Source organism: Podarcis erhardii, assembly GCF_964252035.2.
Source record: "Podarcis erhardii genome assembly, chromosome: 12".
Lineage (NCBI taxonomy): Eukaryota > Metazoa > Chordata > Lepidosauria > Squamata > Lacertidae > Podarcis > Podarcis erhardii.
In genome coordinates, this window is record NC_138513.1 from 51,983,034 (window position 1) to 52,008,315 (window position 25,282).

The 25,282-nt window shown below is 42.6% G+C and overlaps 2 protein-coding genes across 7 annotated transcripts in view; one reads left to right on the forward strand and one right to left on the reverse strand.

The window, feature by feature from the left end:
• CUL1 (cullin 1) overlaps positions 1-8,608 on the forward strand; it is a 45,897-nt gene extending 37,289 nt beyond the window's left edge. For both annotated transcript variants that reach the window (XM_081881794.1, XM_081881793.1), the window contains exons 16-22: positions 726-857; positions 1,969-2,061; positions 2,667-2,714; positions 2,800-2,882; positions 4,569-4,674; positions 6,176-6,289; positions 8,113-8,608. In XM_081881794.1, the coding sequence (XP_081737920.1) occupies positions 726-857; positions 1,969-2,061; positions 2,667-2,714; positions 2,800-2,882; positions 4,569-4,674; positions 6,176-6,289; positions 8,113-8,193 (657 nt within the window). In that variant the 3' untranslated portion in view covers positions 8,194-8,608. The remainder of the gene's footprint in view (positions 1-725; positions 858-1,968; positions 2,062-2,666; positions 2,715-2,799; positions 2,883-4,568; positions 4,675-6,175; positions 6,290-8,112) is intronic.
• Positions 8,609-12,132: 3,524 nt separating this feature from the next.
• The window catches only part of EZH2 (enhancer of zeste 2 polycomb repressive complex 2 subunit), a 55,441-nt gene continuing 42,291 nt past the window's right edge, over positions 12,133-25,282 (reverse strand). For 4 of the 5 annotated variants that reach the window (XM_081881797.1, XM_081881798.1, XM_081881796.1 and 1 more), the window contains 9 exons: positions 25,139-25,233; positions 22,294-22,334; positions 21,005-21,130; positions 20,135-20,313; positions 15,129-15,224; positions 13,922-14,003; positions 13,065-13,145; positions 12,856-12,940; positions 12,133-12,455 (listed from right to left, as the gene is read on the reverse strand). In XM_081881797.1, coding sequence (XP_081737923.1) covers positions 12,395-12,455; positions 12,856-12,940; positions 13,065-13,145; positions 13,922-14,003; positions 15,129-15,224; positions 20,135-20,313; positions 21,005-21,130; positions 22,294-22,334; positions 25,139-25,233 — 846 coding nt within the window. In that variant the 3' untranslated portion in view covers positions 12,133-12,394. The remainder of the gene's footprint in view (positions 12,456-12,855; positions 12,941-13,064; positions 13,146-13,921; positions 14,004-15,128; positions 15,225-20,134; positions 20,314-21,004; positions 21,131-22,293; positions 22,335-25,138; positions 25,234-25,282) is intronic. The other variant, XM_081881799.1, reaches the window with a different exon arrangement.

Consider the following 25,282-nt stretch of genomic DNA (forward strand, 5'->3'; position numbering starts at 1 on the left):
GCTGGTGGATATTCATTCCACCACAGTATTCACAGTGGGGGGGAGTGGAAGCGGATGTTGGGAGGAGTCAAAGTGAGCAACTGGCTGGAAAGTGTAGCTGTAAGGGAGGTGGATGAAACTGTATTTTAAATAGGATGCTATTCTGAAACCTAAGATACCCTTTTTATTACGGTCAGTGACATAAGCTGGGCAGTTATGTTAGATCAGGAATCTGGAACTATAGTAACCCTGTGTAAAGAAGGCATATTCTGAATGTAATTAGGTCCCTTAATTAAACTAGTGTATTTATTTGGAACTGGCTGTCTTCTGGTCTGGGTGGATTCCAAGGGGACTCTCTCTCTCCAACTGTCTGGGTTAGCTGTAATGGAGTAAAAATATAAAGGGAGAATTCACTTGCTCTCTTAAGTCAGTGGCTAATGGCAGCAGGTATTTTGAGGGAAGTCTGAACTCAGTGGGGCAGTTGAGGTGCTGACCTTAGTGACCTCCGGGCGATAAGCCCTTGTTGGGAACCCAGGGAACATCATAAGGGCTTTTTCTGTTATAGTGCAGGAGCTTACTGCAAATTGTTTCAATTCTATTACATGCATATTGCAAATGCCCTTTAGTTTTTCTATGAAGACACGCTGATAAAAGGTCTAATCTGATTTTAAAACTAGGTTGGTAAAATAAGGCTGAAAACGTGACATTTACATGGCTGTGTTTTTGCTTTGCTTTGCAATATGTAGCTGGAGCGCAGTTACCAGAGATTTACTGCTTTTTACGCTAGTCGCCATAGTGGAAGAAAACTGACCTGGTTGTATCAGCTCTCCAAAGGGGAACTGGTTACCAATTGCTTCAAAAACAGATACACTTTACAGGTAAGGTGCACCCTTGTGCTGTTGATACAAAGGTTCTACAAGTATCAGTAACTGAGTATAGAGTTCGTAGGATCATAGGATTGTAGAGTTGGATGGGGCCCCAGGGTCATCTAGTCCAACCCCCTGCAATGCAGGAATCTCAGCCAAAGCATCCAGGACAGATGGCCACGCAACCTCTGCTTAAAAACCTCCAAGGGAGGAGAGTCCACTAGCTCTTGTGAGAGTCAGTTCCACAAATTTAGAAATCCATACTTGACTGCTGCTCTTAGAGTTACGTTTGCATATGGAGAGCAGCTTGCGGAAGCTGCTTTATCTCCCAGAATAAGGAAGTATACAGGCTGGAGTGAGGTTTGGTTTGGTGGAAAGGAGTGAGACACAGGAGCTGCAGCTCTCCCCAGATTCATTTTTATGCTGCCCGTTAATGGTTTGAATAGCCACTTTCTACTTTCTTCTCCCTCCCCTGCATCGTTCTCCCTCCTATAAGGCTCTTGGCCGGCTCTCGATAGCAAAGCCCTGAGCATATACACGCACCCGTGCACCGATTTTAGAGGAGTTCTTGGCGAAGGGTGCTCTGTAAAGCCAAAATAGCTGACACTTCCATTTGGCTCATTTGAATCCATTTGTTTGATAAAAGCAGGCATGTCCAAAGTCTGTTTCAGGGGCCAAATTTGGCCCCTGTGGCAGTTTATTTCCTGTGGCAAAACCCTAAAAAAAGCTCAACAACTTTGGCATGTTCACTTCATCAAATCTGTCCCTCTTTGAAAAAAGTTTGGGTGCCCTTAGACCTTTCTAAGGTCTGAAACGCAGACGAGCTCTTCTGTTCATTTTTTCTGCTTTGTGTCCTGAGGCTCTTGGTGGGGAGAAAGTCTTTTGGAACATTTCATGAATAGGCTTTTATTCATAATCCAGATTTTTAAAAATGATCAGTACCTAGGAGGAAGGGGTTTTTAAAAATAAGAATTTGTACAAAAAGCAGAACAGCTGAGTTTAGGAGAACAGGTTTGTTCTAGAGTTTGCTTTGCTTTTTGTATGAAGCAGTAAAATCATTTCTGAGTTGCTTAAATTTGGATTTTATTTCAAAAAGAACATTTGTCCCATTTTTTCCTTGAAGGCATCTACATTCCAAATGGCAATCTTGCTGCAATATAACACAGAAGATGCCTACACTGTTCAACAACTGACAGACAGTACTCAGATAAAAATGGTAAGTGTTGGTTACGTTCACAGTAGGTTTCCCAAGCATTTGTTTTTGCTGTAGGCCTCTGGAAACCCAAAAATATCCTCGCTTTTATTGCACTCTTGGAGGCTTTTTTTTATTCCAAAACTTAGATCTTGACAATTTCGTCTTTCATTTTAAAAAGAAAGCAGGCTTCCTAGCTCTGATGACTAATGGCAGGCTAGAAAGACATGAATATGGTGAAACCTTCAAAGCCATAAAAGGGTTCTTGTTGGATTTGGTTGATGGAGGTAGAGCTGGAGCGCCCTGGATAATAAACTCTTCGACCTTTCCCATAACTAGTAGAAGTGAAGTAATCTACACCATTCCACTTTTGTGGAATTTTATATTGTTCATTTTATATCCGGCCCTTCTTCACAGTGCAGAGCCCAGGATGGCATTTTGCTTTTCTTAATTTTGTCTTTCTTTAGGGTATAATATTTGAGGGAGGGGAAACCTAACACACTAATGCACCTATGTGCTTGCAGAGAAGCACTCTGCTTTCTTCCCCATCAGCTGCAAAATAAGTTTGTGTGCTCCTAACTATAAACGGAATGAAGGACTAATATTTCCCCCTTCCCTTTGTCTTTTAGGATATTTTGGGACAAGTTCTACAGATTTTGCTAAAGTCAAAGTTGCTGGTAAGTCTTCTTGATTTGCTGGGGTAGGATGTCAGAGAAATGATTTGTTGACAACTTTTTCCTGCATTGTTTCTTTTGTTTGTAGGTGTTGGAAGATGAAAATGCAAATGTCGACGAGGTGGAGTTGAAGCCAGATACCTTAATAAAACTTTATCTTGGTTACAAAAAGTAAGGAAGATCAACTAATATAAACCATTTATGCATAACCATAGAAGATTTCTTTCTTGGAACTGTGTAATTTGTTGCAGGATATTTTTAGAATTTGAAATGCTGTTTCACAATGAATGAATTTTGAAAGACCTCGTGAGCTCCCGTTGTTCTGTCCCAGCTCCTGCCAACCTAGCAGTTTGAAAGCACGTCAAAGTGCAAGTAGATAAATAGGTACCACTCCAGCGAGAAGGTAAACGGCGTTTCTGTGCATTGCTCTGGTTCACCAGAAGTGGCTTAGTCATGTTGGCCACATGACCCGGAAAAACTGGCTGCGGACAAATGTTTACTCCCTTGGCCAGTAAAGCGAGATCAGCGCCGCAAACCCAGAGTCCACGATTGGACTTAACTGACAGGGGTCCTTTACCTTTACAAATTTAATAAATAATAAAAACAAAATTAATGATTGGGGTAAAAAGCCTTTTGAATCTGCCATAAGGTGGATTAGTGCTTCTGGCAAATGCTACTTGTTGGAAGAATAGTGATTGCTGCTGCTGTTATTATTATTATTATTATTATTATTATTATTATTATTATTCATTAATAATTTGATTTGTTACCTGCCCTACACCCTAAGGTGCCCTGGGTACATGTGCCAGGCCACAACAATTCAAAGCACAGCATTAAAAACAGTTTAAAAGAAATTTCAGTGACAAAAGTAGAAGAGGTCCTAAAAATATACACCTCGGGTATAGTTGCAGGAAATTGTTTAGCGAAGGTGCTAGACACACCTCTGGGGAGAGAGTTCCACAACTTCACTGGGAATGCCCTCGTTTAGTCATATTTGAAAATAACTTGGATGTTAATATTGTGATTCTAAATGGTTGAGGTAGCGTTGTTTAAACAACAGAAGTTGGCTTGCAAGTAAGCATAAATGTAATAAAGTGCATATATAGGAATATTTAAAGAATACAATTGGAACCATTGCATCTCCTTGGAAATGTCTTTATATCAGTTTTTTAAAATGAAAATGGGGGCAAAATAAACAAGCCATATTGAGGACTCAGAAGGGGGAAGGGAAATGCTCAGGAAAGAGCAGTGTCAATTGCATTGTCTCCCCTGCAGCCCCTTCCTGTCCCCAGTTCCCAGCACATTTCCCCTGCCATTTAAAGTCTTATTGCAGCCTTCTACGTCATGAGAATGCAGGAGAAGTCCTGCTGTGTCCGTCCCAGGGGCCCATCCATCCAGTTTTTCAGTCTACCAAAGTCCATGTCTTTGAGTGCCTTCCACAAGATGCTCCAGCTGCCCTGGGCAGAGGGCTGACACAGAACACGCTGGAGGGAGAGTCTGCCTTCCGCTTTGGTATGGGGTGCCTTAGCACCTGCGAGAAGACCTTCTGGCATTCTCTTGCCCAGGAGCACCTAGGCAGGCAGTGGCCTGGGAGGTGGAGAGGGAGAATGAGTGGCTGAGGGAGCCTGTGTGCTGGGGAGCGGGGAAAGGAGAGGCTGTGGCCACCCCCAGGATGCCTGCAGCCCTCGGCCAAAGGAGAACATTCCTCAATGCACCGAAGTGAAAAGTAAAAAGGCAAAGCCAGTAAGTGGAATAGGGCTCATACATTTTTTATCTAGTAAAATTTCCAGGCAGTTCTATAGTTGTTTTTCTTTATCTGTGCGTTGTAAAGTTATTTATCTGCCTTTCTCCTGGCAGCAAAAAATTGCGAGTGAACATTAATGTGCCAATGAAGACTGAGCAGAAACAAGAACAGGAAGCTACACATAAGAATATAGAGGAAGACCGAAAACTACTAATCCAGGTGACTTGGAATAGGTAGCTCAGGAACTTGGACCATGTGCAGAAGTTCTGAATATTGCTGATCTTTCTCTAGTGGGGTTCTCTTTGTTCTCATGGCTGGCAGAATTATGAAATAATTTTGCTTTTAACAGAACTTACCTCTGCAATGGTTAATATTGGTGATTAGCAAAGTGAAATTACAGAAGACTCTTTTTGGAGGAGCCCCACAAGAGCTAAAGGGGCTTCATTCCCAGGATTGTAACACATTGGGCAGAGGTTTGTGTCAGAAGTGTACAGATTCATGGCTATAAGCAGAAAGGAGAACGCCAGAGTTGGACCCATTGCTCCATCTCGCCCTGGTCTGTTCAGAGAGGCTCTTGAAAACCTCCAATCTTTCCCAGGCCAGCTGCCTGAGGCCCCGGATTGAGCAGGGCCCTTTAGCACGCAGAACATGCCTGCTGCTGTTCAGATGTCCATGGGGCAGAATGCAGTCCTGCAGGATTTAAATACCTTTTATAAAATGGTATACAATGCTCGTTAATATGGCAATGAAAACATTTTAGAAACAGTAGACATAATAAAATGAATACCAACAGTTTTTAAAGCAAATGTACATATAAAAGTACATGTCTGCTTCAGCTTATCTAAACAAACAAACAAAAAGGTTTTTTGAGGCAGTAGAATGGCGGCGGCACTTGCCCAGGTATTTTAGTGACTCCCACATTAACTTCCAGCTCTCCGTCCCAAAGGACAGGTTCCTCCATGCAACAGCCAGGGGGGAGGTCAGTCTCTTGACTAGGTTGAGGGAATTGCTCATTGATCTTGTGGGATATCTAATGCAGAGCTGGCTTTTAAATTTACCGTATATACTCGAGTATAAGTCGACTTTTTCAGCACATTTTTTATGCTGAAAAAGCCCCCCTTGGCTTATATTCGAGTGAGGCGGCTGGTGGCAGCGGAGGGATGAGCGGCCTGAAAGGAGCCCTTTCTCACCGCTGGTCCTGCTGCCCGCCTCTTGCAAGGGCAGGCACAGGAGCCACGATTGGGAGAGGCACGATGCTGCGCTGTGCCTCTCCCTCTTGCGAGTGGCAGAGGGACGAGTGGCCTGAAAGGAGCCTTTTCGGGCTGTTCCTTCCTTCTCCTCTGCCTTTGCCCCACCACCAGGTGCCTCGGCTTATATTCGGGTTGGCTTATACTCGAGTATATATGGTACTTAATTCAAGTGATACTATAAATGAAATATTCTGCCATCTAGGAATTTAAAATTGTGTGTTCCAAACACATAAGTGAGCAACATTTAAACTGCAGTATATAAATTTTATGAAATAAAGTAAGAAGGGGGGAAATCTGTAAGATTGGCTATTTCTGCTGAAATATTCCTACAGCCAAATAGATTTGTTTTGCTATAAGACACGGTCTCCATAATAACAATTGTGATTGGTCAAAAGTCTTTGGTAACCAGTGGCTGATGCTGATCTTGGATGACTAAAACGATTCTCCCCCCCCCCCCCCCCGCATGCTAGGCTGCCATTGTAAGGATTATGAAGATGAGAAAAGTCCTGAAACACCAGCAGTTGCTGGGAGAAGTTCTCACACAACTGTCATCAAGGTTCAAGCCACGAGTTCCAGTAATAAAGGTTTGTCTAAAGAGCCATCTTGTGGTTGGAAAAACAAATCTTTTTCCTGAAGTATGCATCTGCAGCCCTTTCCACATACAGAAAAATAGGGATTAGCATAAAATATACCAAGCTTCAAGTAGAATTTTGACACTGTCTGATCCTGTTTCATTATATTTCAATGTAAAACTTTCAGCAACACTTTAAAGGGTGCTTCCACACGACAGGTTTCCATAGTGTCTAATCTCACATCACCTTCATCCAAATCACAGCTCATACTACCCTATTTAAATATGGATTTTCTGCAGCAAATCCAAGAAATAAAATCAGCATCTGTAGTCTGTGCTTGTCTAGAAGCTGGTTAGTGCATTTTTGGTGGGTTGGTCACGTGTGGCTACAAGTTCTGGGTGACCTCTCTCTCTCCACACTACCAGTTTGCTCCTTCTCTGGACCCAAGCTGCCCAGTCAGTGTAGACAGTACGGAGGTAGATCCATGATTGCTAGAAGGCAGCTTCGTCTTGCATTTCAGTGCTCGGGGTCGTGGGGCAGTGGCAAGGAAAAACTGCAGTTTTGGCAAACTGACCTAGGATCAGGTGACTCGTGGACATGCACCCCAGGCTCTTGTGCAAGAGCACCACATAGAGATCGCTCTACTGTTCCTTACCTCCCAATATATTGTTTTTGACTGTTTTTTGTTACAACAGCACCAGCTGTTCCTTTGCTCTTGCAAAAGTTGCCTGCCTTTTGCAGGATTTCAAAAAGGATTTCACTCCTTTCACTATTCACATTCTGATGCCTTGCAGGGAATCAAGTTGGAAAGGTTTCCTGCCCTAAAAAATCTCGCTCTCCCTTTCCCCCGTTTGTGTGTGTGTGCACAATCATTATATAATTACATACCTACTATAATTACATAGATTGTTCTTGTAGAAAGCCAAGGTTGTTGTGTGTGGTTTTTTTAAAGTTGCTCTGTGCACTCTTACAAACACTTTTTATCAGCTGTAACGAAGATTACTGTTATCAAATGCAGATGACTGCTAGTATTGGGGAAATAAACCATGACACAGTGTAATATGCCATGTGTTGTTCATCTCAGGTTGTATTTACCTAAATTTAAGACCTGCTAAGGAGCAGATGGTTGTTATTATACCCTCACATGTAAAACCACAGAATTCAATGGTGTGCTTTCTTTTTCCTGTGACTGTAAATTCTTTTTTGGATATAGTAAGCCCTCAACTTACACAGGGGATTGTGCCTAAAGCCAGAATTGCGTATAGTCAAAATACATTGGGAGCAATGGCAGGTGGGATTGCCCAAAGTCTTTTTCCCCCAGATGCCCACCCTCTTTTTATTTATTACTATTTTGCCAAGCATGTGAAAATGATTGCGCACAAGCTAAATGTGTCTAAGTTGTGGGCTGACTGTACTCCTGTGCTGCTCAGATGAGACCCAGCGGAACCCTCTGGCTCCAGGCAGTGCCTGCTGCGCTTATGTCGTCTCTGAGGACATTTAACTTGGTTCAGACTTGGGATGCTGGTGCTACTGCCTCTAGCCTGTTCCCCCTCTATTGCTACCTAAGTCCCATTAAAAAAATACTACAATACTGAAGTTGTACTACAGCATAGTTCTGTAGTTTACATACTGTATTTTTCTGTATATAAGACTAGGCTTTTCCCCTAAAAAATAATGTCCAAAATTTGGGGGCATCTTATACACTGATAGATCTTGCCCCATTTTCTTAAATTGGACTCCCCCAAAATAGGTGGTGTCTTACAGACAGAAAAATACGGTACTTTTTTCTTTTTCCTAAAATGGCTATGAACAATGTCACACCTTTCTGTTTTCAGAAGTGCATTGACATTCTAATAGAGAAGGAATACTTGGAGCGAGTGGATGGCGAGAAGGACACCTATAGTTACTTGGCTTAACGGTTCTCAGCAGCTGTGATTGAAGAAATGAGAACAGAACTTGTTGGCCTGCTGCCGTCTGGACCTCCATTTTTATAACCAAGACTAGGACTTCCATCTGCCAGTCTTGGAATTACATCAGACCTGCTCAGGATTGATACATTTCAAGTATGTAAATAGGGACACCAATGCCATTTAACCTAATTTAAGAACAGAAAGGAATCTGAAACCTCCCTTGGAGGTTGCATGCTACTTGCATTTAAATCAATACATTGGCTACAGCAACAGCTGTTGCCAGGCAGCATTTATACATACATGTTGGCAGCAGTTTGAGAGAGTCTAATTTGGCCCATGTGTAATCTGCTATAAAATCATTTGTATAGTGTGTTTCATTTTTTAATGTGTGATAAATAAAAACTTAAAACTTTCTGTACAAGTTGCATTTGGTTTTATTGTTAAGTTCCATGAGTTCTTTCTTAAATGTAAATAAAAGGTATAATTATGAAAGCCAGATAAACTAGTCCTGTTTTGCTTTTCGTATTGCTTCTAGTGATGTCAAAGTCTGGTTGCAGGTACTGGAAAAGTGAAGTTTGCCCAAAACTTTTATTGCAATGTGAAAAGTGAAAGGGAGTTTAAAGGAATATTTCCTTGGCCAGAAAATCCATCTTCCATCTGAAATTAATATTGGTGTTACAAATCCACCGTTTCCCAATAATCATGCACTTTCATAGAATCACCAGTTATACCCAGGTGGATGAATACATCATCATAATCATCAGGTATGGGGGCATGTGATATTTAGCATATGTGGGGCACACAAGCAGCTGCCTGGCCATATTACACACACTGACTTTAAAGCCCCAGGATGGTACTGTATATGGAAACTTGCCATGATTATTTACAGATACAGGGACATGTGACATGGCATTGCAGTTGATTCAAACTTCAAGCATAGTGACTCATGACAAGATGCTATGAACACAGTTGATGGTCATTAAAATACAGAGACAGCTTTGAGCAATTCTAATTTTTAGAAATTTTAAAGTTTGTCAGTTGCATATAAACACTGCATAGAAATCAGGAAGAAATTTGGACCTAAGTTAAAATGATTTCAGTTTTTAATAATAAATCTATGCCGATTAAGATTGTTCAGGTTATTGAACTTAATGGTTGTAGCATTCTTAGTGGATGATGGTCCATCAAAGGGGCTATTGTGGCTACCTAGCGTACAAGGCAGGAAATGCACACAAATTCAAGGAAGAAGGGCCACTGAATATCCCGTCCATTTCCTGCTTTTTATATGGGCAGCTGATTTTTTTAAGCCTCTGCTTTTTACTTCAGTCCTTATGACTAATACTGTGTGTTTCATGAGTCTCAAGTGTGTGTGCTGACTTGGCAGCAGCCACACTTGTTTTTAACAGCTTAATGGCAGCTGCCTCGTTCTCTAGAACAACCCTGGTCATCTGTGAGGCCTGCTATGGTGGCTGTCTCAAACACGGTTGCTGTGATACACCCAATCTCACTGCTTGGAATAAGGCTTGCTGCCACCAAAGGTAAAGGGAACCCCTGATCATTAGGTCCAGTCATGGCCGACTCGGGGGTTGCGGTGCTCATCTCGCTTTATTGGCCGAGGGAGCTGGCATACAGCTTCCTGGTCATGTGGCCAGCATGACTAAGCTGCTTCTGGCGAACCAGAGCAGCGCACGGAAACACCAACACCGTTTACCTTCCCGCTGGAGTGGTACCTATTTATCTACAGTGGTGCCTCGCAAGACGAAATTAATCCGTTCCACGAGTCTCTTCGTCTAGCGGTTTTTTCGTCTTGCGAAGCAAGCCCATTGACGGATTAGCGGATTAGCACTATTAGCGGCTTTTAGCGGATCAGCTGATAAGCGGCTTAGCGGCTTAGAAAAAGGGGGGGGGGGAGGAAAAAAAACCCCGCAGGAACTCGCAAGACATTTTCGTCTTGCGAAGCAAGCCCATAGGGAAATTCGTTTTGCGAAGCGCCTCCAAAACCGAAAACCCTTTCGTCTAGCGGGTTTTCCGTCTTGCGAGGCATTCGTCTTGCGGGGCACCACTGTACTTGCACTTTGACGTGCTTTCAAACTGCTAGGTTGGCAGGAGCTGGGACCGAGCAAAGGGAGCTCACCCCATCATGGGCATTTGAACCGCCAACCTTCTGATCGGCAAGTCCTAGGCTCTGTGGTTTAACCCACAGCACCACCCGTGTCCCTGGTGCCACCAAAGCACACTGCAAATTTGCCTTTTCTAAAGTAGCAGCTGCTTCAGCACTTCATTGATCCTTCCAGTAACAACAGGGAGCCTGTCATGAACCTGATGCCTCCCTTCCTCCTGTTTTGTTTACTACTACAGAAATACTACAAAGGTGGAGGCATTTCTTGGGGCAAGCTCAGCCAAATTGTGCGAGTCTACCCAGATTCTGCAAAAGGGACGCAGGTAGCGCTGTGGGTAAAACCTCAGTGCCTAGGACTTGCCGATCGTATGGTCGGCGGTTCGAATCCCCGCGGCAAGTAGATAAATAGGTACCGCTTTATAGCGGGAAGGTAAACGGCGTTTCCGTGTGCTGCGCTGGTGCAGGCTTGCCAGAGCAGCTTTGTCACGCTGGCCACGTGACCCGGAAGTGTCTCCGGACAGCGCTGGCCCCCGGCCTCTTAAGTGAGATGGGTGCACAACCCTAGAGTCGGACACAGGCAGGGGTACCTTTACCTTTACCCAGATTCTGCAGCTATCCCTTCTTCAAGCTCCTATTATGTATCCTGATGCCTGCTCAGTTCGCCCAAGTCTAACCAGCCTGCTCTTGAACGTCAACAGCCAGTGCCTTCCTTGGAGGTTTTTAAGGAGAGGTTGGATGATTCTGTGATAATACACAAATCTTTGGGTATTCTGGGAAGATTTAAAATTAGTTCTTATTTGTTGGGTGCTTTACAGAGATGACTTCACAAAGATGCATTTGATAGTTTAAGTTCAGTGGATAAATGTCAAATGTCACAAAATTATGAAAACATTTATTCTTACTTTAGACCCTCTACAACCAAGCAGATGTTTAGGGAGACAAAGTCAGCAGTGTGATCAAGAAAAGGACATCTATACTTGAGGCCCTCACTGCTCATTGTGCTGTTGATTGAAGATGGGAAAAGGGATGAAAATTGCAAACCGGTAAGAGTGATGATAGAATCAAAGTTGGAAGTGACCCCGAGGGTCATCTAGTCCAACCCACTGCAATTCAGGAATCTTCAACTAAAGCATCCAGGATAAGTGGCCTTCCAACCTCTGCTTAAAAAAAATCAAATGAAGGGTGGTTACTGGTGAAAGTTTCATGGGGGTTCATGGATTTGAACCTATGCCTCCAAGTTCTGCCAAGCATACTGATTCTTGTTGTCATCTTAGGTTGAATCCACCCCAGCTGTAAGCTCAAGTACAGTGGTGCCCCGCAAGACGGAAAACTCGCTAGACGAAAGGGTTTTCCGTTTTGGAGGTGCTTCGCAAAACGAATTTCCTATGGGCTTGCTTCGCAAGACGAAAATGTCTTGCGAGTTCCTGCGGGTTTTTTTCCTCCCCCCCCCTTTCTAAGCCGCTAAGCTGCTTATCCGCTAAAAGCCGCTAAAAGCCGCTAATAGCGCTAATCCGCTAAGCCGTCAATGGGCTTGCTTCGCAAGACGAAAAAAACGCTAGACGAAGAGACTCGCGGAACGGATTCTTTTCGTATTGCGAGGCACCGCTGTATGTTTTTGATTCAACATTCTTCCTTTTTAGGAGGCGAGAGAGTTTGCTAGCAGTAGCTGCAAAAGATAGTTACAGGCTTTACTACAGGAGAATCCATTACATTCAGTTTGATCTGTCATGGCGAGTACCTAACATGAGCTTTTTCTCACCCAAAAGCTCAAACACACTTTCATCCAGCCTTGGACCTGGATTAATGATGGAAGTAGACCACTTAAATTCAAAGTTCAAGTATCCTTTATTCAAGGTTTAAAAATGTACCATACTGCATTATTGCAAAAGTTCAATGGTACAAAACAGGGTTGCAGCTGGTGAGAAGGCAATAAAAAGTTGATTTAAAATTTGTCACTATAAATTACAGGTACAGTACTTTGCAAATTCTGCATTTGAAATTGCATCAATTCAATCTTCAAAAAAATTGCCCACAGTACTAGAAACTCCTGAAGATAAGGCAGCTGTTTTACAGAAGAGGTAGTTGGTATCAAGGGATCTCCATTTCTCTTTCAATGCCTACATACTTGAGGGCATCAGCCTGGCTGTATCTGAAAGAAAGTAGAAAATGATTTGTTAGATTTAGGAGTTTCTAAAGTGTCAAAACAAAAGGAAAAATAAAGATGAAAAGCAATTTGACTGCAAATTGAGTTTATCACTCAAAACCTCTACACAAGTCAAGTCAGATTAGCAGGGCAGTTGTGGAAGATCCCAGGCTGGAGCAAGTGCTGTTGGGTGTCAGGGCAGAAAGATTTTCTGGGTGGCACAGAAATGACTCCTGTAGTCAATCATTTCTGCCATCTGCTAGTTCTTTGGCTACCACACTTTCGGCATTTCCTTCTTGGTAAAATGATCAGCAGGTTGCATTCCCAAGACCTAAACGCTGAAACACTTGATAAATTTGGGCTGTTGAATGAGAAATGTGGTTGGTATTGAACACGCTATACATACCTATAATCAAAAAACAGTTCTTCACCAGTCTGAATGGCTCTCTTAGCAAATATGCCTATTCTGTGATCTCCATTAACCATCATAACTGTAAAACAAAAAGTGAAGTTGGTGCAAGGCTTTATAAACCTCTCTTCTTTTTAAATATCTATACTGCTAATCGGATTCCTTGCTCCTTTAGCTATATTCCCGTAAAATGTATAAACACTCACCTTTTGCATAGCAGTTGGGATTGACTGAATGGTTTGCAAATCTTATTTTGTTACCCTTCCTTGTTGCATCAACCACAAAATCTAAATAAAAAGACTGTTGTTAAAATGCCTGCAACGGACTGTAAAGTGGATACTATGGCAATATTCACTGAAATTGCTATCTGGAAGACTGTTAACAGTTAAAATGCTATTGTCTCTGGCTTAACTTGTAATAACATTGAACAAAGCCAGTTTATCTATAAAAATGTGTACTTGTAATCTTACGTACGTGTCTAATGCTGTACAAGAAGCTTATCTTACACACGTTTTAAAAAGTTTTTTAATTTCAAACAATGGATGTTTTTTAATGAAACGCTTTCTCTGCTTCAGTGGTGTAGCCTGGGTTGCCAGGGCCCAGGGACGCTCAGAGGGTGGGAGGGAAACGGACGGAGTGCGCCTTCAACTGCCTAACGGCATCCACATCGCCCAGGAGATTGCAGCCGCAGAGGTAAGAAAAGATGTTCCATTGTCTGGAGAGGTCACTTCCTGGTTCACATGGAGAAGCTGTTTTCAGCAGCAACCACTCCTGTGCCCCCCACCCCCAAGGCTACATGACGGCTCTGCTTTCCTTATATACCAGCCTTGTTTATCACACCACCTAAAAAGGTTTGCTGTGACGATCTATGCAAGTCTGGACTAAATGTTGACACCTCCAACAATGTAGCTAATTTAAATATAAATGTTTTTCTGATCCCATGCCCCTCCTACTGTCTGAAACCTGAGGGTGCACTTGGCTGGAAACAGTCACATGAAAACAAGCAATTCTTCATATCCCAAGAGAGGCTAAATAGTGGAGGGATTAAGAGTAGCACACATACCGTTATTCAGATTGAAGAGAAAACTGCACATATATTTGTCATATACTTTGCCTCGTCTGTCTGCTTCATCCTGAGAAATTATCTGAAAGGAAGATTTATTTGACATTGTTTTGGTAACATGCACAAACAGAAGTGTCTCTCATCCCCCAAATTACCAGCTATCTTTACACGATTGCTGATTCAGCAGTTGAGTAGAGAAACTGCCTTTTGGCAACTTTTGCAGAAAGTCTCACAGGACTCAAAGCCGGATCAAACCTGTGTGCCTTCTAGGCAGGTGCATTCAGATACAGTGGTACCTTGGTTCCTAAACGGCTTGGCTCCCAAACAAATTGGCTCCCGAATGGCGCAAACCCGGAAGTAAGTTTGCGAACGTTTTTGGGAACCCAAATGTCAATTTCAGCTGTCATCATTATTTCCAGGGCTAATCAACCAATTGGAAGCTGCGTCTTGGTTTATGAACGTTTTACAAGTCGAACGGACTTCCAGAATGGATTGAGTTCGGGAAACAAGGTAACACTATATTTAGATATTACCAGCAGTTGCATGCCAAGACTGACTTCTGACAAGAGTATCCTCATGCTCAGTTTCAACCTTGGCATGCAGTACTTCATGCCGATATGTTAAAACAATAAAGTGGATACATTTTTATTGAAGATTTGTATTGCTTATTGGTACACCCCGAAAGGCATCTTATCATGTAAATAGGAAGGTGGGATTTTTTTTAAAAAAAAGTAATTTATCATCCTCCACCACCACATTCCGTCAGCATTTGCAAGTCTGCTACTGCTTTAGGCTATCTGCACCAACAGCATAAAAATCAAGTTACTCTCTTTTTCACATCTGTCCCTGCTGTCTCTCAAAGTCATGATTTATTTGAAAAAGGGCTGAGGAACTGCAGCTTGACATACAGCAGAATTACAGTGGTACCTTGGGTTATGTTACCTTCTGGTAACATAGTTTTGAGTTACGAATGCAGCAAACCCAGAAAATGTATACTTCTGGGTTTTGCTGTGCACGCATGTGCAGAAGTGGCGCCTCCCGATAAGGATTTTTGGGGGTTAAGTACGGACCCCCACGATAAATTAAGTTCGTATCCAGAAGCTCCACTGTATTAACTAAGAGGCATGCAATACAGAGGACTTTCCTGAAGATTGGATTATGAAGTAGTAGATGAAAAGGCTAACTTTATTCAAATTTTGTTTCTTACCTCACCACAATATTCAGAGATGAATTCGTTTTTCTGCACTGGATCCTTAATGAAAATGCCCCAGCCTGCCACATCAGAAGGTGCTAGCAGCAAATGCTAGCAGAATGAAAAAGGAAGCCCCTTAAACATGGAGAAAAGATGTAACTCTATCCAAATACCTATGCAGCTGCTACAGAAAAGGAAACCAGCTGGAGTAAAGTAACACTTGCTTTGCTCAGACAAATGTTCCCGTCAGCAGTCTACTTGGGTGAATAGTGTCACGCTCTGGCTGAGACTCACAGAAGGGCTGGCATGTTCCAGGAGCATCTCCTCCCCAAAGCTTCCTTGCCAGAATGAGTCCTGCTCTGCAAGCCACGCCACCAGGAATGGAACCTGGGGGTGCACACAATGACTGTCTCAAGAGCTAATCCCTGCAGAGCATGCTCCCATGTAAGGCAGGCCGTAGACCATTCTTCTAGCAGTGTATAGCATTTATTTTATATAACTAGTTCACCTCTGCTGCTGTGTGCATTCACAGCTCTACTGTCATGTATTTTATTTTCCCACCAAAATCAGTATCTGGAGATTAATAATATGTGAATTATATTGCCATAACCTCTAAACCTGGTTTTATTTAAAGACATAAAATTATTATTTAAAAAGCATGTGGCCACTTTTCAGACATTAAATAATGAATGGAACTTAGAAGTTTTTTGAGCTGTGCATCTCTGCTGTAGAGATCTCTCTAGCACTGCCACAAGTGGGAAAGCAAGCAAGAGGGAAGTTTAGTATTGGGATATAGGAAGGGCTTTGCAAGTGACAAATGAAAGATTAGGTAGCAGTCTTCTTGGTAGTTATGTTACTTTAGAACATAAAGAATTCTGAATCTGCTAATTTCTGTTGAAATTAATGTAGCAATCCCTAGAGCAGGGAATCTGTGACTCTCCTGACGTGGGGCTGCAGCTCCCACCAGCCCTGACCCTGACCCCAGTGGCTGGGGCTGATGGGAGCAGGAATTCAACAGCAAGTACAAAGCCAGTTCTTGAATGCTCCCCTCTCCCCAGTTTCCTGCCTGCTACAAGAATGACCCAGTTCACACATAACAATAAGACAAACCACAGCTTAGTGTGAACAAACACATTTGTGGGTTCCTGGAGCAAGGATTGCAGCAGCCGCCGCCGCTGCAGCCCACTCCCAGGCCATTCTACCTGGGGCTAAACTATGGCTTGTCTTAGCATTACACCTGAACCCAAGCTTGCGATTTGTTTTCCCCAGAAACCTCAAGTTGTAAGAACAAACCTTGCTGGCTTCTCATGGTATGTCTAGAGCAAGACAAACCATGAGCCAAAGTTCAAACAACGCTAAACCATAGCTTAGCCCCAAGAGGCCAGGGAGCAGCAGGTCTGGGAGAGGAGTGCTGCTGTCGTGATCGCTGGATAAGGAACCCGCATCCTTGCCTCTGTGTGCAACATCATGGTTTGGGGCTTAGCATTACATGCAAACTAAGCTACTTAAGCTATCATGAACAAATTCTTCAAAGGTGGCCTAGGATTGGGGGGGGGGTAGTTAACCCATTATTTGGCGGTATTATGGACCAATCCTTATCAGAGTGCCAGTGGTTTTTGCACAGAAGCAGTTCACACATGCATGAACCTACAATCACAAGTAGTGGTGTCTGTACAAATCCCCACTTGCTGTTGTCATCATTAAGCAGTTAAAAGGAAAGATTGGTTTACCTGAAGTGTAGATTTGTGAAATGGGGACACTGAGGACAGTGGATTGGGTATTTCCTCTCACATGACCTCAGGCAGGAGCAGAGACTTGTGGGAGGCAGGCACTTCCTCCTCAGTTTTTTGGATTTGCCAAGCAGCAATGTTCACCGAAGCACCTGAAAGAATAGCAGCCTCCCTCCCTTCCCGGCTCATAAATCAATAAATAGCGCAGCAACTGAGTACCCCTCTTATAGGGAAGAAAAACACCAGTGTGACTGCAGACCATCACAGGGATGGTTCCACTGTCCCCAGCGTCCCGATTTAAGAAATCTACACTTCAGGTAAGCCTATTTATTTCATGGGACGCTGGGAACAGTGGATTGGGACATACCACAGCACTTCCCCATAACTGGGTGGGTCCACACGGCTGACACACTGATTACCAAACTTGGTATACACTGTACGGCCAAAAGCTGTCTGAGCTGAAGACATTTAGTTTAACTCACAATGCCTAGTGAAAGTGGAAGGAGGAGACCAAGTGGCTGCCCTACAACTCTCTATTAAAGTGGCATCAGCCATAAAGGCAGCAGAAGTCGAGGCTGACCCAGAGGACCGAGCAAAATATGAGATGGGTGGGGCAATTTCATAGTATCATAAGCTAAGAAAATGCCCGCCCTAATCCCTCTAGCTAAGGAAACTGAAGTGACCTTTGCTCCTAAGCAAAGGACACAGTAGAGAGCTTTACTTTGGACGCGGAATCAGCATGCCTGTTCTTAAGCCAAAGCATGCAGTGTGCCACTATTTGAGAGGCCATAGCTCTAGTTGCAAATTGTGTGTCCATAGTTGTGTCTGCCATAAAGGCTTGTGCTTGTAAAGGTTTAGAAATGGCTTGGCGCTGATGAATGGCACCTGGGGGAAGGGAGTGCAAAAGGTCCTTGAGCCACACACTGCCAGCGTGTGCAGAGGAAGATGTTGCGCCAGATGCCCTTATAGACAGGGCAGCTGCAGCTTGGATTTTTCGAAGTGCAAACTCCAACTTCCTATCAGTTACATCCTTCAATTGGGCATCTCTTTCTTTAGGAACAAGATTCCAAGAAGACAAAAGTAAAACAGGACTATCTACTGTAGGTTTCTTAATATATGATATGAAGTCAGGATCCAGATCATATACTTTACAGGCTAGAGATAAATTGTTTTTGGACTGCATAGAGGAATCCAACTCTGATTTGACTACTGTTTTTAGCACTGAAGGAACTAGCATATAGTTAGATTTTGTGCGGTTATCAATGAGCAAAGTAACTGGACTCTCAGAGGCAGGACTGGGAATTGTAGGCTTGGGGGCCATTTCCAGTGTATGCATTATTTTGCATTTTAAAATAGGAGCATTAGCTTCCTGGAACAATCTAGTGGAAAGACAGAACTATCAATCCACTCCGCCTCAATTTCTGACTCTAGAAAAGATATTTGGGAAGAAAGTGCTACATCCTCAGCATCAGATAAATCCTCCCCCATAGAAGTAAATGGATTGGGCACAGAGGCCCGCCCCCCCCTTGATTTAGCCACACGTTGAGAGGAGGTTACCTTTTTAACCACAGAGGTAGATTTTTTAGGTTGTATGTTAAACTGTAAATCCTCTGATAATGAAGCAATCGGTGCCCGTTTCAACTGTTCAATTAGAGTGAATGGAAAGATGGGAGCTGAGGAAGCTGGCCTGGTCTGAGAGTGATGTTAAAGACCCTTTTGCACCCTGGTCATCCGTGAATCCTAACATTTCTGGTTCAGAATCAGATATATGCTTGGCAGGGGGTTGGACTCGATGGCCCTTGTGGTCTCTTCCAACTCTATGATTCTATATCTTCTATAACATCCCTTCCAGTAACATAGGGTGGAAGAGCAGAATCAATAGCAACACACACAGACTGATTCCTATGAACTGGAGTCTGTGGAGGGCCAGGCTCGTTAGCTTGCAATAAAACTGCAGTCGAAATATTTTTTCTTGGGGCAACAGAAGTAGTAGAAGCTTCATTGTGCCTATTTCCCTTAGAGGGTAGGACGTGTTTAAGCTTTTGTTTAGCCTTTTTGGGAAGAGGTTCAGGGGCTCCTTGTATAGGCTCCATAATAAATCAATAAATGGAAACAAATGAAGTTGTTCTGCACGCAGCCACACAGGGCAGACTGAGTAGCGTTCCCTTCCAATGCCACAAAAGTGGACTATGGGAAAAGGAAAAATATACGTCTCTCCAATGCTGTCACAAGTGGACTAGGAGGAAACAGACCGCAAGTCACAGAATAATAAGCGTAAAGGATAATGAATGAATGAATGAATGACTCACTCCTTAACTAAGAGGTTCAGAAGCAATCTATCAGTGCCTGCTCACTCTATCACCACAACTGCGAACCGGGAGGAGAATATACTGCTGAGGAACAATAACCCCTACTCCTTCTGCTGTACCACGGACTAGGAGAGCAGTCAATATGAAGCCTTAAATGATACAGAAAATAATGGCTAAAGGCTGTAGAAATCATCAAAGAAATGAGGTGGTGATATGGAGCCAGCGGCCACTGAAAGTGAGACGCAATTGCAAAAAACCTCAGGTAGGATTCCGCCCCCCCCCAACTTATCTTTAAATCTGATCTGTAAAATGGCACACGGCAAAACGGAGCCACAGTGTGCAAAAAACAAGCATATTCAGCGACCCTGTAGGAGAGCAGTATACAGGGACGCTCTGCAAGAAAGTAAACTAAATAAAATAAAAACAAGAAGAACTAAGGTTGCTAAAGGGAAAAAATGGTGGCAGGGAGGGACAAAATATTTTTTGGAAGATATATATTCTAAAAAATATTTTGTGCGTGCGTGTGTGTGTATGCGTGCAAGACTCAAAGACAGGTGTTAAGTTGCTAAAACTAAGGAAGATTAGATAAAATAAAGCAACAATAAAATGAGATCCAAATTGAAAAACTTATCTGAAGAAGCAGGAGAGCCAGGCGAACCATACTACTGAGTCAGGCAGGAGAAAAAACTGAGGAGGAAGTGCCTGCCTCCCCCAAGTCTCTGCTCCTGCCGGAGGTCATGTGAGAGGAAATACCCAATCCACCGTTTCCAGCATCCCATGAAACGAATTACAAGCGTTAATCACCCTTGGGGTGAAAAATTAGAAATGGTCAATGTGAAAGTTCAAAAGGAATCTACGTGGTGCTATACAATTTGGTTTAAGTAGAAACCATATTCCAAACTGTTGGCCAAGAAAGCACTTGCTTTTATAGTGGGAGGCGTTTTCCTGAGCTGTTGGGGATTAGCATAAAAAGTGGAAGCACCTTTTTGGATCCTCGCTGAATGCTGCAGTTCTTGCAAGACACATTTTTGCTGTCCCAGTGATCTGCTGCTCCACATGTCAAGCAAAGGTCTGGATCACACTCACGCACAGCCAAGTAGCAAGGACACTGCTTCGTGTTGCACTGAGCTTTGCAGCGGCAGCCGGGAAACCTGTTTTGGCCTTTAAGAAGAACAAAGCAGGAAGAATGAGCAGCTTGCCAACATTGTATTTTGCATGGAACAGACCTGCCCTGTACCTGAATTTTGTTCATCTGAAAAGTTACAAATGTCATTTAAGCTTCAATTTGATATGCTTAGTACATTAAAATAAATTTATTTTCACACTAGTAAATTTATTTCATGCAACATGAGACCTGATAAATCTCTGAAGTGGCAGACAGTATTTTCAAATAGGCAATCATCTACAGGCAACTCCCCATTGGCATGGGGGTTGTGTTCTGAGGCACCGTGTCAGCCCGCCCCCTTCCGGATCCAAAAACAGTGCACATGTCAGTGGTTGTGCGTGCCTTGAACACATGCAAATGGGGAGTTGCCTGTACGTAGCTGGAGCTGTCTTCATTTCTCATACAGCAACAATAACTTTCTTTAACATGCCAAAAAAAAGATGCAGACAAAAGTCAAATTTGAAAATAGTCATAGCAAAATGGCTCTCTCAGAACTTCCTGGGACAGAGCCCTTTAAACTTTTCACCATCTGCAAACCCCTAACGTATTTGGTGAGGAACACTGCATCTAGTTTGGTCTGAACACTTCCATCCCTACAAGACATGAAACTTTCCAGAGCTTTTAAATTCCACCAACTCAGTGAAGCATTGACTCTCATACAATATACCCATTTCCAAAATGACTTACATTCTGAACTGCACTGACAGAACTTCTCACAGAAATTTTGAGCAATTACACAGGGACACGAGCTGTCACAAGGCTGACGTGGGTGATCACATGGCTGGTAGTTGTAAACATGATTGGATGACCCATCTGAATAAAAAAAATAACATTAAGACAAATTTAAGAAAATGGCATTTGATAGAAAAGATCCTCTGAAAACCGTAGCTATAATACTTAAAGTTTCAAGTTGGAACAGATGAACGTTGTCAGGGAAGAGTTGGAAGTTTCCAGTTTCTCAGAGGGAGAAAGCATTCCCCAAGGGGGGAAGGAGAGCAGTGAATCTAATAGAAGGGAGCAAGAGGAACAAGAGGGAGGGACCGGCTGTTCCCAGGAAAGGCAAGGGTTCAGTTCTAGCTCAGATTGGGAGGAGGGGAGATACAGGCCAGCTCTAGCCAGGAGGGAAGGAAAAAGAGGGGGAAAGTGAAGGGAAGGGCGCCTTCGACATTTTGAGGGTGGCTGGTCACGGAGAAGCAGAGCTCCAAAGGTAGCTGAAAGAAGTGACTCTGAGGAAGAATATTTAAGAACCGTTTATAAGATTGTTTTGTTAATGCGCAATAAAAACTTATAAAAGAACAAGAAGCGTTCGTGTGGTGATCTGAAGAGGACAACGACCAGGCCTGACAAACGTACTGTAAAATGAACCTAGGACTTGAACTGAGTTTACTTGTCTTGGCCTCATTACTTTACAATGTATTAAGGTTACACCGTTATGAATGTATTACAGAGAAAGCATTTCCATGCTTGTAAATTAACTTAATACTGCAAACATGTCTATTTCACAGCGTATTTGCAGCATAACAGATAATGCAAATCTAGATGACAAAGCCACAATTTTATTTTTAGAATCAAAAGCCTACAGAGATAGAACACATGTACATATAGAGAAGTCACAATTAACAAGACAGCATCTTATACTTTTTCATCTCTCTCAAACTATCTTTAAAGCCTACCTCTTCTTTGCAATTCAGCCCCCCACCTGCAATAGACACATAAATCTTCCTGCTCGCCAGGACTCCTGTTCCTATGCACACCTTCCTTACTGGGGGGGATACAGCTTGCTTCCCTGAAATCAACTGGGAAGCCCTGAGAGACAGGAAACTGCCATGTGTGAAAGGGAGAACGCTGGTTTACAAGGATTCCCTGGAAGAGGGATTTGTATGCTCTGGTTTCCCAGGCTGTTCAGTATTATTGTTATTTAAAAGAAACACCATCTGAGAATTTCTGAACATAAAGTAGAATGTAAAGATGCTTACCCTTTTTCAGCTGTATCTTTCTGCAATGAGCAGCCCACAATCTGTAAAAACACAAACGGAGCATGAGGTTGGCAGGCTGTACTGAGCTGGAAAATGCAACTGTCCAGCTGAATCTCAGAAAGTGTCTTTGAGAGCCTGTCTTGTACAAGTAAAACAACAAGCTAAACACAGAGAAAAATTATCATTTTCTACATGTGGGTAATAAAATATCCTGTAAAGATAAAATTTATTAAAATGTTATCAGAAATCTAAATTTGCTCTGAAGTTGGGCTGAACAGATATTTTCACTAGTCAAACTATTCTACAGTATTTAATCATACTACAGTTAAGTTAGAGGCTAAGATTTCAAAGTTCAACCATGAGAAGGCTTTTGACCCTTTGTATTTCTATTTACACATCTAGTTTATTTTTGCTAGCCTAAATAAAGTCAAGATAACAAAGAGATTTCAATACGTTCCATTTTTAAAGAAATCTATCTGAATACTGTATATGTATTTTTCTTAGTAAATAAAAAACTTCAATAAACAAACACTGTTACCTAAGACCCATCAGTGAATATTTCAAATGAACATGGACACCTTTTGGGGGGTGCAGAATTCTGTCAACTTTCTATTCAATACAGGGCTAGATCACACAATACTTTCTCTATGCAAACAGTCTCTCCTTGGCTACACAAATGTACTAAGATAACAATAAATGTTTGAATAGAATGATCACTGAAAATGGAAGCAGTAAGTCCTATGATTCTGCATGCTGTGTGTGTAATATTTCATGTTCACTTCAGTGCATATCTTAATATTCTTACAATTTGAATCATAGTCATTTCAAGCACAATCCAATTCAGTTAGGTATGCTTGTCCATCAATTTCAGTGGGCTTAAACACATTTAAGTGTACGTTTCACTTTGGATAGTTGCTCAGTACAGTGGTACCTCTACTTATGTTCACCTCCGGTTACATATCCTTTGGGATACATGCGTGGCAAACCTGGGAGTATTTTTCCGGGTTTCGCTGTGTGTGTGTGTGTGTGTGTGTGTGTGTGTGTGTGTGTGCGTAGAAGCGTTAAACTGCACGCATGTGCAGAAGCGGCATCTCCGGATATGCACACCTCGGGATCCGACCAGAGCTCTGGAACGGATCCCGTGTGCAACAGGAGGTACCACTGTATATGAGTCTTTGTCTTTGAAAGTCAATACTATCATAAATCATTGTTAACTCTACAGCTGGGAAATTGAGACAAAAACCTAAGTTTATCAACACAGACATGGAACTTTATGGATGGATTGCCTGGGGTACATTGCATCTTATATATGATATTTCTACACTATGAAGCCAGATTTAATTTATTTACATCATACTTGGCACTTTACTTGGTTGGACAATGAATTAAATACTGAAATGGAAAGATACATATCAAACTGCTTTCTGGTACATTGCTGAGTTTTGCACTCTTTTCTACTCGTTGTTACAAAGAAAAGAAGTCATATCAATACAGTATCTACTGGACCAATAGTGTGTCTAAAGTTCTCTCCACCCACGCAAGCCTTTCTCTGATTTGGCTTATGCTCAAAATCAGACAGGATATCTGAAGCGGAGGCACAAGAGGCCTATCCTATTGAGGGTGGCCTACTAGGGTGAAAGTCTTATAGCACAACCAGTGATTGGGATTCGTTATCTCCTAAGTAAGTGTGAGGGGCTTAATGGGGTAGGGGAACTCCTGGAAAGAAAGAAAGAAAGGGTGAATTGGATGTTGCTGGAGTGAGTGGCATAGCTGTGTACATGTATATCTATGTATGCTGGTTGGTTTAGAATTTTGGTCACCATCCCTGATGCCCAGCAATCATATTAGTTTTACATTACTGCCTGTTTGATAGCTTACTGCAAATTATAGTTTTTATTGAGTTTTACATTTTAAGAATATTTCTGGTGTGCTCTGATGCTGGTGGCGTAGGCACTTGCTTCCTATTTACTAAGAGGATCTATCAGAACTCTTATAGCTGTGGTGTGGCATTGGAGAGCCTCAGCTGAATGTTTCATCTAATATCAGTTTCCTGGCCAGTCAGGTCCTTGTCCCGCCCCTCCATAATGTGCCTGGGTGGCCACAAGCCTGCTCTGAGGGACTGCAGCATCCACACCAAGGATGCCTTCAGTGGGCTATTTCAGGACTCTATGGGTGCCAGAGAGCTGTTTTCGTAAATCATGGCTCCAACATGTAGCACAGGCAGTGCCTTTGATCTGGTGTTTGCCACAGGATGGGGGGAGGGGTGCTCTGGAATGAGGCGGGTTGTGATGACCTCACTATCATAGTCAGACCACTTCCTGGTCAGATTCAAATTGATATTGGCAGTGATTGCCTAAACATCACAATCACAGTACTAATTTGAATTCTCTGCTTCTCCAAAGTGGATGATAGGGAGTGTTAATGAGAAAGATAGTGACCGAGTCATTCAGAGAGCTGAGAAAAAGCTGGTGGCTTACTCTCTTATTACTCCAAGGTAAAGAGAAAACATTATTAGTACAAGACCACAAGCACAAGGTGGGATTTCCAGAACAAAAATTCCACCAGGATTTGCTTGCAATGCCTGAACAAACACTGCATTGGTCATTTTATGGGCAGGTTTGTGGCTGATCTACCAAAAGCACTTATATTCATGTACAGAAAATTTTGTGATCAGGCCATAAAACATGCAAATACAATTAAAAATGTGTTTTCTACATTGGAAAGTTAATATTTGTTTAGTCCCCCACCTGTTTGATTGTGGCATTACTTTTTCAGTGCTGTTCTTTCCCCTTAAAAAGCCTTTTAGCCCTCAGTTTGCCAGGAAGCCGGCAGTCCATTGGTTTACCTGTGTTTCCTCTTCTTCTTTCTTGGAGGCGTATCAACATCTTCAGCCGGGGCAGGAGCAATAATACTAGATTCCTTTACTCTAAACTCATAAACCTGTAAAGACAAACATACTGTGGACTAGATCCTCAATGGCAGAAGTCAG